This window comes from Pyxicephalus adspersus, chromosome 3, assembly GCF_032062135.1.
Source record: "Pyxicephalus adspersus chromosome 3, UCB_Pads_2.0, whole genome shotgun sequence".
Taxonomy (NCBI): domain Eukaryota; kingdom Metazoa; phylum Chordata; class Amphibia; order Anura; family Pyxicephalidae; genus Pyxicephalus; species Pyxicephalus adspersus.
The window spans coordinates 153,545,236-153,557,530 of NC_092860.1; the positions used below are offsets into that span (position 1 = coordinate 153,545,236).

Here is a 12,295-nt window from a genome sequence, read left to right on the forward strand (position 1 = left end):
TATAAAGCTAATACAGCCTGTATATATGAACCTACATGTTGGGATAACATACTGTATCTCAACTTTCCCCAGAAAGGGAAGCCAATAAATGGATAAAAGCAGCAGAAGAAGAAATGAAATCTCTGCATACCAACCAAACCTGGACGCTCACAGAACTACCAGCAGGTAGGAAAGCTATTGGCTGTGAGGGGACTTTTAAAATCAAGTACAACACTGATAATACAGTTGAGCGATACAAAGTGAGACTAGTAGCCAAAGCATACTCTCAGAAATATGGAGAGGACTATGATGAGACTACAGTAGTTAAGCTCACTACAGTTAGGACATTACTCACTGTAGCAGCCACAAAGAAAATGCAGATAAAGCATTTTGACGTCAAAACAGCTTTCTTACACAGTGAGTTAACAGAGGATATCTACATGGAACAACCAGAAGGATTAGAGAATCCACAAAAGCTAAACCTAGTCTGCAAAGTCCAGAAACGGATCTATGGACTCAAACAAATCAATGGCATCTAAGTCAAGTCAGATGGACTGGAATTCTGTAAAGAGGGTCATAGGCCGAAGCACATAAAAGGCACAATACATTTGAAATTAAAGTTGCCCTCAACCAGCAAATGTGACCTAGTCGGGTATGTTGATGCTGATTGGGCTGGAGATACCAATGACCGAAAGTCTACTAGTGGTCACTTGTTTCTACTCGCTGAAGGACCTTTTAGCTGCACAAGTAGAAAACAGTCAACAGTATCGCTTTAGTCGACTGAAGCAGAATATGTGGCAGCAGCACAGGCAAGCCAGGAGCTACTTTGGCTGAGAGAACTGTTAGCGGACCTGGATCAGAAGCTGACAGATCCAACACAGATCTTTGCAGACAACCAAGGTTGCATTGCACTGGCGCAGACTGAGTGAGTCAACTCAAGAACCAAACAAATTGATGTGAGGTATCATTTTCTGAGGGACATACAGGAACAGAGATAACTTGATCTACAGTACTGCCCAACTGAGAATATGGTTGCAGACATATTTACAAAGCTCCAACCCGCAACCAGACACTTTGAACTGTTAAAGAAGATCGGTTTGACAGTTTAAGCCCCTCGCTGTTGAGAAGCGGTGTTGGAATAGATGCAACATCTATCCTTTGGTGTACCACAAGTAAAAGTATGCTAACATACCGCTGTGTAAGGACCACAGTAAAAAGGATCAGGAAACTACTTGTGAACACGATCTGGGGTTCCATACCAGTGAGTCCAAAGACATCTCTGCATTTGGTGCTTACAGAACATTTGCGTGCCATAGTACACATATTTTTCCATTATGTGTCTGAAAAATAATTTTGCGGGGCTGTTTTCCATAATCTTTTAGATCTGATAATCTGATGGGATTATCTTGTTCAGTATTTTCTGAAAAAAAATGTGTCCGTGTTTTAGTGTTTCAATGAAGCCGTGTTTCAATGTGTTTGTGCATGGGAATGTCACTCAAAAAGGTAGGGTTCAATCTCCAATTCCAAGACTGATGATGGGCTTGGGATTTAGATTGAGAATGATTGAGAATAGAGTGAGAAAAAGCGGGGTGTGCATCTATACTCCAATCTCTGCCCTGTTTACCTCAGATTGCGAGATAAAAAGTTAATCGCTTCGTGAGTATTTGTTATGTACATTTGAATAAAAGGTGTTATCCACTTCTTGTGGATACAGGGTTCGCCAAATATCAATCAGCTCCACCGATTGTAATAATTGTTTCATCTTCTTAAGTGTGGATTGAGCAATCGTGGCTTTCCCATTTGAGGTGTCCATTGTAGGGTTCAGCTGTACATTGAAATTTCCCCCTAGAATAAAAGCTCCCTATATATAACTGTCAGTAGGAAATGAGCCTGTCCTTTATTAAGAAGGTACACATTGACCAAACTCATCACCATTGGGATCAATCAAATCTTTCAAGGCGGTGAATTCAGCATATTTGCTAATTATAATAGAAATTCCCTTCATTTTAGAAGAGGAATCCATGGCATGGTAGGCCTGAGTAAAATAAGAATAGGTGAGTTTGGGTGTGTGTGTTCTTTTGAAGTGGGTTTCCTGTAAGAAAACTAGAATTGCACACAATTTTTTAAGGTCTCGCTCAATAGTAGGTTTATTTTTTCAGCTAAATTGAGGCCTTTTACACTATGTGATATAAGAATGCTTTCATTATGTGAAATGTATCTAGGCATTGGGTACATCATGTTGCTGCTGCAGAAACTGCCATGGATCACTCAGTCTGTAACTTCCAAGGGGACTGGTGAAACACTTATAACCAGATCACTGGAGACCAGGAATTCAACTCTATAAACCCATATGTTATCAAAACTATGCAAACATTAACATTGTACACCTCACACGGACTTTAATGCAAATGTGTGTTATAAAGACCTAAGTGCATTATATTACAGAAACAGACGGCTTAGATTCATCTAAAAATGGACAGGTTGTAGACATATTATAAACACGTTTTATCTATAAAAACCTGTTTTCCATCAAACAAAACTTTTTGATGCCTGACTACTCTGTCAGGTATGATATATTAGGGATAAGATAAGAAACTTGAGTATGCCATTAGGGTTGCAATAATTAAGCAGCCCATAAACAACAAATGTTCAGATTTTAAGTCTTAGGATGAAGGACTGTTATCTAAGCTAGCTGTTGAAAAGGCCTTGCTCTCTGGGACCATTTTGCAAGTTGAGGCTATGCTTTGGTGTTGGACTGGTAGATGAAGAGGTACGTAAGGCAAAGTCAGCATACTGTTTTGGTACTTCCACCAGGGAAGCTGTAGTGCAGTGCAGAAAGGTATCTGGTCATCTGGCCTGAAAATGAGGTCAACCTTTCCTAATTTCTTGCAGGCAAAAAGGAAATCTCCAGCAGTAAACTATGTGTTTTTTCCATATCATCATTAGTAACACTTTTCGCGCCCTCCGATGGTTCAGGGTGATGGGGGCTGAATTCTGAAATAAGGATAACATCTCTCCATCAAAAGTGATTTGCTATTTTTTCCTGGCTGCATTGAGGGTTTCTTTTTTTATTTGAAAAAGCTGCATGCAGCAAATTACATCAAATGACGGTGCAGTATCGGGACCGTTTTGGCGTAATGCACTGTGAACCCACTTAAATTCAATAGGTGAATCCAAAGTACATTCCAATAAATTGTTGACGAGGAAACTGCTGACTCCAGATGTTCCAAGAGAATAAACTCTGGGAGGCCACTGATTCTAATAATTTCTCTCCTTCCCCCATCGTCCAAATGTTCTAAGTGTCGGTTCATTGCAATTAGATGTGAGTTGTATGAGGCAGCGATGGACTCCAGCCTAGCTATGGCCTTGTCATGCTTAATACAATCATAAACAGCTTCCTCAAGCCATGTAGAGAGGGATGTTATGTCAAATTTTAGGTCAGATATAGCAGAGGTGAAGGTGTGTTTATTATGTGCTGCCATAACTGTAAAATCATCCACAGTCGGGGATCTATGAGATGCAGGGCACTGCCTACCTGCTGTGTAGCAGAGGGGATCCTTGGAGTCTTCATCTCCCTACTTGGGTGTTATCTTGGGAGATCCGGGCTCCTCAACATGTGGCCATGCAGCTAGGAATAATTCCGGCAGATGACGGAAATGTGCACCCAAATCTGTGTGTGTGTTGGGGGGGGTCTTTCCACCAGTGTCCCTTTTGAGCTTTTGCCCATTTTAGTGTTAGAAGGTCTGTGTAGCTCGTAGAATTCCCGTGCAGGTGCAGGGCAGTATCAAAATGTTGCCATTCGGCCAGGGGTGGGGAGGGACCTTGAGAACCCTACTATTGTTTCTAAATACACCAGTCAAATAGAAAAATAGTGGTTCACTCAGGGGTTTTAACTTTCCTGGGTTTTATATAATACAATGCCTTCTAATTCTGTGTCCAACACATCTACCGGGAGTTCCACTTTACAAAAGCCCTATAGTGTTGATGACAATTTCTAACATTTAAACGGTTAAACCTTTTGCATCACCAGGGAGTCAGGGGATTGTATCTTATTTTCAGCTAGATATTTATTTTTGATGTTGAGATTTGTATTATCAGTTCCCCTCTGATTTTTCTCCATTGTATATAAAGTACTAAAGATTATCAAACTTCTGCAATAGAAGGAACACAAACCTTTAGGTTACAGTTTGTCATGAAGGTTGGCCATGCTCCCCTCTCAGATTCTTATCCTCCTTTGTGGCTTTGTGTCCATCTTCCATGGAAAGCTTCTCGTGCCAGCAGTCTATGAGAATTTACCCATCTGTCACCTGATCCCTGTGGGTCCAATATTGGAATATGAGTATTACCAGACAGGTGACATCATAATTGGAGGCCTCTTTTCAATTCACGCTAACACTGAAAAGCTAAAGCTGCGAGTAGACGCATGGGACGCCTTGTATAAATGTTCAAAGTAAGCCTACTGTGATCATATTTTTAAAGGCTTTTTTGCTTTGCACACGTTTTTCTTTTTCTTCAATACATTGCAAATAGCATTATTGTTCATCCTTGACATTCTGGTGACATCCTTTTCATGCAGTCATCTAATGTGTTTGTATGTTCTCCGGCTCTTTGTATCAGCATCTTCTTAAAACAATAAAGGAAGGTAGATTGAATTCATCTCAGTATGGAGTACAAAAGAGTAAAGCCCCTGACACCTAATATATTTCACTATCTGGGTCTTAGAAATGTTTCCTTCAATTCCTGTCCCAGCAACACAATAGGAAGTTAGAGGATCGTCACATAGGGGAAATTCTCTTCTGAGACAGCTGCTAGAGAAAATGGTTTGGCCTTCTGTTCTGGGGATAATAATTTGGTTTTCCCATCACTTTCTGCCTTGGTGACTTTTTCTGTTACAATTCAATGCTGTATAAGAAGATTCAATTTTATTATTTGCCATCGTCACCCTGGGTTATTGGAAGTGAAATTTTAGGGAACATTTTGATACACAAAAATAAGAATTTGAAGGGAACTCTTACTAGTACTCTTGGGCTGTGACAGCTAGGAAGGGATCTTTGTCAAGGTTTTCCCCTAATTCCTGTTGCATGTTTGATGTGGCAAGTGAAAGGAATTCCCACCAAATGGGACATTAAAATGTACGGCCTAAAAGAAAGGATGTTTATTGGATTTTTTTTTAAAAATGCTTGCTCAATTTGCAATAAAAAAAATATAAACTTTGTAATAATTTTTGTGGCTGCCTAAATGTAATATTTAAAGGTTAGAAAAAAAAACTGCTATTACTGAAAAAAAACTTTCAAACGTCCATTATCTTTTTAACTTCCTGTACGCTTGTATGAAACCTCGAAGTTATAGGCTTTCCCAGCTATCTTCTGTGAACTACCCCTCCCCGTCTTCCTAAGTAATGGGAATGGGAAGAAAAAGCATTAGCTTAGGCTGAATATATTGCTCCACCACTCATATAATACAATAAGTGACCGATTTCATCTTAGGACAGGTGAATCACCAGGATCGCCAGGTAAAGAAAATTCAAAGATTTTAATATTGATTATGATGTTGCATAATTATTTGTGGGTGGAAGCTTTATACAAGGACAGAATATCTGGGGGGGTCCTCGCCCCACATTCCTTTCCATTAATTTGAGATAGAGATTTCACTAAATAGTTTTTAAAGGCAGTGCCAGGTTATTTGATGAGAGCTGGGTACTTCCAGCTAATGTTTGAGCTATGTCTTAGTTTACAGAAAGTTGTAGCTTTATAATAAAAATAAACCAAATAATAATAATGAGCCAAAAATAAAAAATGGTCACTTTTTTGTATGTTTTATTGGCATAAGTAATTGTATACAAACAAACTCATGACCACTGGGAACTTTTTTTAATGTCATGTGTTTAATCACATCACACTTGTCACACCAAGAACCTGATGGCATGTAAAGCTAAACCTTCTACATTTTTCACAGCCTGGACATTTTTGAATATAAATTTATGTTGGCATTTTTCTTTGCAATTGATGAAATTAAGGAAGAACCTGATGTCCTTCCCAACATTACTTTGGGTTATCACTTGTTTGACACATGTGGCTATCCAATGAAGACTCTACATTCTGTCATACAGATGATGTCTGGTTTTATGATGACAATCCCAAACTACTCCTGTATGCAAAGCACTGTGATTGCTGGCTTTGTGGGTGACTCCACTTTCCTAACAACACTTTTTCTGGCCGAGATCCTAAATGTATACAAGTATACACAGGTAATCTTCTTCCACCAATAGCATAATGGAGTTCTTTAGCTGGGATGATCTGAATATATGGAAGATAGGAAGGCTCCTTCAGAAGAGGTGTTTATTGTATATTTGTATTCCATATCAAGCAGAAACTACAAAACCCATTCAAATATTAAGATGTAAAGAACATGAAAGATAACAGTGTTCTATGCACGTGCAGTATCATCCTTATCTGACTCACCGGGGCATGTTGAATAATAATGAGCAAAACTGCCCAACTAAGCTCTAACTAAATTTTGGAAAACAATTGATTTTTGTACAAATGTTAGAATAAAGACACATGTGTTATAATAAATGGGTAATATGCAATAGTGATTTTATGGGGTTCATAGGGATGCAGTGGCGTATCAATTGCATGTGACAGTTACCAGAAACACCTTCCAGCTATAATGGATTCAGTCCAGTGCTAAAAAGGAATCTTAGTGCAAAGAAAGAGAGGGGCCCTATTGATTTATTTAGGATAACTTACAATAATTTTTTTAACATTTGGCAAAGGAAAAAATGTAGATAGAAATGCACAAAAAGAAAACAACATAGCCCTGTCTAAGTGTCATTCGTCCCTGCCCTTAGGCACGCTGTCTTGGTTTCACCTTTGGTTCTGTCCTCTCATTTACCCCCCATATTCAGAACATTTCCAGGTCCTGTCACTTTCACCTATGCAAACTCCTTGTACACGCTCTTATCATCTCTCGTCTGGACTACTGTAACCTCCTCCTCTCTGGTATTCCACTAACCCGACTCTCTCCTCTACAATCTATTATAAATGCTTCAGCCAGACTCATCCATCCTTCCCTCCCCTCTTCTTCCGCTGCATCTCTTTGTAGTTCCCTTGGTTGGCTTCCATTTCAGCTTAGAATCAAATTCATCTCCTGTGCTTTGCCTTTAAATCTCTCCACAGTTATTGTCCCACTTACATTTCTGACCTGGTAAAAAAATATTCCCCAGCCGCTCTCTCTGCTCCTCCAATATCCTACTACTGACTTCCCTACTCATAACCTCATCACACGCACGGATACAAGACTTTTCTAGAGCTGCCCCGACTCTCTGGAATGGTCTTCCTCATTCTATTCGGATTGCTCCTACTTTCTGCTCATTTAAAGAGCCCTCAAAACCCATTTTTCAAGCTTGCCTACCCATCTTTGTCTTTTGTAACCGTCACTACTTCCCACCACTACATATCTCACATTCTATAGTGTGTAAATTCCCTCACCTCCTAGATTGTAACCTCTCCTCCTGTGTCACTGTCTGTATTCATCTGTCATTTTCAACTCCTATGTACAGCGCTGTGTAATATGTTGGCGCTATATAAATTATGTTTATTATTATTATTATTATTAATAATAATAATAATAATAATAATTATTATTATTTTATTATTTAGTACATATATATATATTACACATATATATGTACTAAATAGGCTTTTGTCCATACACAACTGCAGAGCTTGATCCTTTCCTCTTCCAAATTTAAGAATTAGACTTTTAAGTCATTTTTTATACAGTTAAGTAAAACATGCAATTCGTGAAATACATTTTACATGGTACATGGTGTAGCTGAAGTAAGTTTTTACAAAAATGGTGAAACTATGAGTTTAATTTTTTAACATTTTTACTCAGGGTTCCTCCAACTCTTACCTACATTGGATTTAGATAGCAAATGCATGACTATTAGGTAAAGATTGACTCTATTTGAGCTTTTTTTTTTTTAATCAATTATTTTAGACCTGTTCATTTGCCACAAAATGACATTTCTACATTTATGGCTCCTAAACTCAAATTATAAAAAAGGGTGAAAAGTCTAGAAGACCAATAATAAACGTATGATTCTCGCATTCACCAAAACTGTCCCTGGTTCCTCCAGGTTTATGTATTTTAATGTCAGAGACCATTTCTCCACCAGGGAATGTTTTGGTGAATGGCAGACTTACTGCTTTATAAATAGACTGCCCTAGTCTGCACACTGACATCTAGTATGTACAAGTAGACAGTGGCAATGGGACTTCATAGAGACAAAGTAAAGGAATGTAGCCAATCTGGAATCAGGGGTGAAAAGTGCATCTTTCACATTTGTATTCTATCGAAAACCAAAACATATATATTAAAACAATAAATAGGGCATCTGGAGTTCAGGTACACTTTACAAGATCTGCAACAGGAATACACTTATTGGTAAAACTGATAGCGGCTATGATTCTTAGGTGACCAGACAAAAATATTTCAAATAAATAAAATGTTTCCATATCGCTTTATGTTATATTTCCTCAGATCAGCCATCGAGTAACTGATCCAGTCCTGAGTGATAGAGAGAAGTTCCCAAATCTTTACAGCACTGTCCAGAATAACTGGGTTTGGTACAACATGGTTATAACATTCCTGGACATTTTTGGATGGAATTGGGTGGGAATCATTGCGTCAGGTGATGGCACTGGAGAGTTGGAACTACAGGAGCTGAGAAAAGAAATGACCAGACATGGAATCTGTATAGAATTTGTCATCTACCTGACTAATAATGTGGCCATTAATAGACAGAGAATGATGGTTATTGAGAAATCAACTACCAATATCATTGTAGTATGTGGCCATTTCATAACTCAATACACCTTGTTTTTTGGGGAATCAAAAACTCTCAGGAAAAATATGACATTAATTCTGAATGAGTCTTGGCAAACCATTGCATATGCAGACCCCAGCTTAATGGAAACCATTAACTGCAGCCTAATATGTGTTCCTTCCCCCCGATACATTCCTGGTTCAGATGTTTATATCAATAATGCATCTCCATCCAAACGGCCAGGCGATCCATTGCTGCAAGATATTTGGCTTCTGGGCTTTAATTGCCTTTCTCCAGACTCATTTAAAAATGAGATTTTCCAAATATTCGGTTGGCTTCCCAATGTCACTTGCACTGGCAAAGAATCCATTTCAGATAATTTCAGTCATATCTATCGCTCAAGATTTTATTTCACCTACATGGCAGTAGATGTTATTGCTTATGCCTTAAAAACTATGAAAATAGATAGAAGTCAATCTGGAGTGCCTGAAATAAAGCATAAGGTTGTATTCTTTTTTTTATATATATATATATATATCTGTTTACTGAGACATGGTATCTTGGTCACATGATAAAGATACAATAGGGTTACACTATTACAGATATTGTGGTTAAACTGCTTGCTAGTTATGATGCTCCAAGTTTTTTGTGAGCATTTGGCATCCTCCGCCCACAGTTTTTATGAAATTATGTCAGTGCCCACGGGAATGCCAATGTGGAACCAAACATAGGTGGAGCCTGCAGGAAAAAGAGATGAAAGGTAAGTCTATCTCCTTGCTGTAGCCATCCTAGAGAGAGACATATCTATAAATCACTGGGCCCAAAAGCAAAATTTGGGATTTCTCATCCGCACCATGGATAGTGATACCCACTGTAAGTGTAAGGGCAAGAGACAAACCACCTGTCTGCCTGCCTACATCATACTGAAACAAGAGGCAAATTTTGAAGAGGTGCAAGAAACACGATACAATAATGTCATATTTATCTACCAGCCATCCATGGTCTAAACCCGGTAACCACCAGAATGGTTGACATGGTGTTTGTTACACCATTGCCCCTTGGCATATAAAAACATGTAACTATTTTCGTGAGGACCAACACTATACATGGTCAGTACAGTCATGACCAATGCTGTAAATATTGTTCATGTATCCTAATACATAGTTGAAAGGGTAAGTAATCGAAAAGTTCTCTTTATTAATACTTTCAAAGTAAATTGGACCCATATTGAAGATCCATGCATGGTAAAGTCTCATTAACAATTAATGTTAATAAGAGGGTGTGGAGTAAATATCCAGACATTGGATAATAGTGTAAACTAAACTAGGCCTTGTGTTCTTGAGGAAAAAGTAAGACTTTATGTTTTCCTTCCTAAAGCTACGCAGATACATCCAGAGAGTTCACTACACCAGCCCGATCGGGGAGGAGATCTATTTCAACCAGAAAGGAGAATTATCTTCTCTCATTTATTTGGGAACTATGGTCTTTTATGATCCAAAAAGGTTCAGTGCTACGACACATTTCTTGGCATCCAATCGTGATTTATCAAATATTAACAATTGGAAAAATTTCCAACTAAGCAAGATCAAATGGAAACAGGGAAAAGTAAGAGCTTTCTGTTGTTTCTCTAAGTATTTTAGATCTATATTACAGATGCAAGCTGAAAAGAATACACATTTATAGTTTATTCTTTTATAATAAAACATCAAATAGTGTACAGCTCTACTGCACATAGAAGTTCCACCTTGCCAACTGTCTCCATACAGTAATTAGGTATAGACTGATGGGTAAAAACACAAACATAGCAAATATCAAACATAGGCAGCAGGACATGTAAATGTTATAAGTTTTGTTTTACAGGGACCATTTTTTCCAGGCAGAGATACAAAAATTCCAGTGAAGTTACATCGGTTTTGTGCTTGGCTAAAAAAATAACACAAAATTAAAGTGTGCTAAAAAATCTCTGCCTTCATAATGTAAATTGGCTACAATTACATTGGCCCAATATTATATATATTTGATTCTCAATTGCCAATCTGATCCTATTTTTTTTTTTTTTTTTTGAGATTCCCCAAGCTCGGTGCAATAAGCCATGTCCTCTGGGATACAGAAAAGCTCCAAATGGAGGACTACATGCCTGCTGCTATCACTGTGTACCATGTTCTAAAGGAGAAATCGCCAATGTAACTGGTAAGAAGATCCAAAGATACCAAAACCAAATTTAAAAAAACATTCTTATGGAATAGATGTTTTATTCAGGAGTATGAATGTGAAAAGAAAAAAAATATGTTTTTTTTTTCTCCTGCAGACAGTGATATCTGTTTCAAATGTCCCATTGATGAATGGTCAGATGATGATCGGGTGAAATGTATTCCCAAAACACATGAATATCTGTCCTATAAAGCGGACACACTGGCACAAATAGTGTGTGTTATCTCTTTAGTATGTTCTGCCATAACTATTTGTATGCTTATTTTGTTTATTTTATTTTGCAACACTCCTATTGTGAGAGCCAATAACCGGACTGTGAGCTTCATTCTCCTGACCTCCATCTTGCTGAGCTTCCTCTGTGTCTTCTTGTTCCTCGGTCGTCCTGTGGATATAACCTGCATGCTGAGACAAATATCGTTTGGGATCTTCTTCTCCATCGCTGTCTCTTCTGTTCTAGCCAAGACTATCACAGTCTGCATTGCCTTCAAAGCCTCCCAACCCGGCAGTGTATGGAGGAAGTGGGTGGGAGAGAAGATTTCTAATTCTGTTGTCATTATCTGCTCCTCTGTCCAAGTACTGATCTGTGTTATTTGGCTGTCAGTGTCTCCTCCCTACCAAGAGTATGACATGGACTCCTATCCTGGGAAGATCATCATTCAGTGTAATGAAGGGTCAGTTGTTGGGTTCTACTCTGTGTTGGGTTATATGGGGTTCCTGGCAGCTTTGAGTTTTGTTCTGGCTTTCATGGTGAGGACATTACCGGACAGTTTTAATGAGGCCAAGTACATTACCTTCAGCATGCTGGTGTTCTGTAGTGTGTGGATTGCCATGATCCCGGCCTATCTGAGCACCAGAGGGAAATACATGGTGGCTGTGGAGGCATTCGCCATATTGGCCTCCAGTTTTGGATTATTGGGATGTATATTTTTTCCTAAATGTTACATTATTATAATAATACCTGAAAAAAATACAAAAAAACATATTTTGGATAAAATCAAAGCATAACTGATTTGGGATTGTATCCTTTATATTTGTGTATTTCTCACATTATATTTGACATTATTGTTTTCAGTGTGAAACATGTCAAGAGGGATCATCACTGTTAGTGGTTTATGCACAATAAACAAAGGTGTTCAAGACTCACTGCTAAGCTTTGTTTTTAAAACTTATTATGTGAATATCAAAAGTTCCTATTCCAGAAATGGCAAGGTGAGGGATATATACTTTAGAAAAATCAAAATAGAGCAGATGAACAAACTCATTGTTTAGAAT

At 38.3% G+C, this 12,295-nt stretch overlaps 1 protein-coding gene across 1 annotated transcript; it reads left to right on the forward strand.

The window, feature by feature from the left end:
• Positions 1–633: 633 nt before the first annotated feature.
• On the forward strand, positions 634–12,028 carry LOC140327551 (vomeronasal type-2 receptor 26-like). Its single transcript, XM_072406940.1, has 5 exons — positions 634–788; positions 5,935–6,226; positions 8,527–8,832; positions 10,879–11,002; positions 11,121–12,028. Exons 1-5 carry the CDS (start codon positions 634–636, stop codon positions 12,026–12,028), a joined length of 1,785 nt encoding a protein of 594 aa, XP_072263041.1.
• Positions 12,029–12,295: the final 267 nt, after the last annotated feature.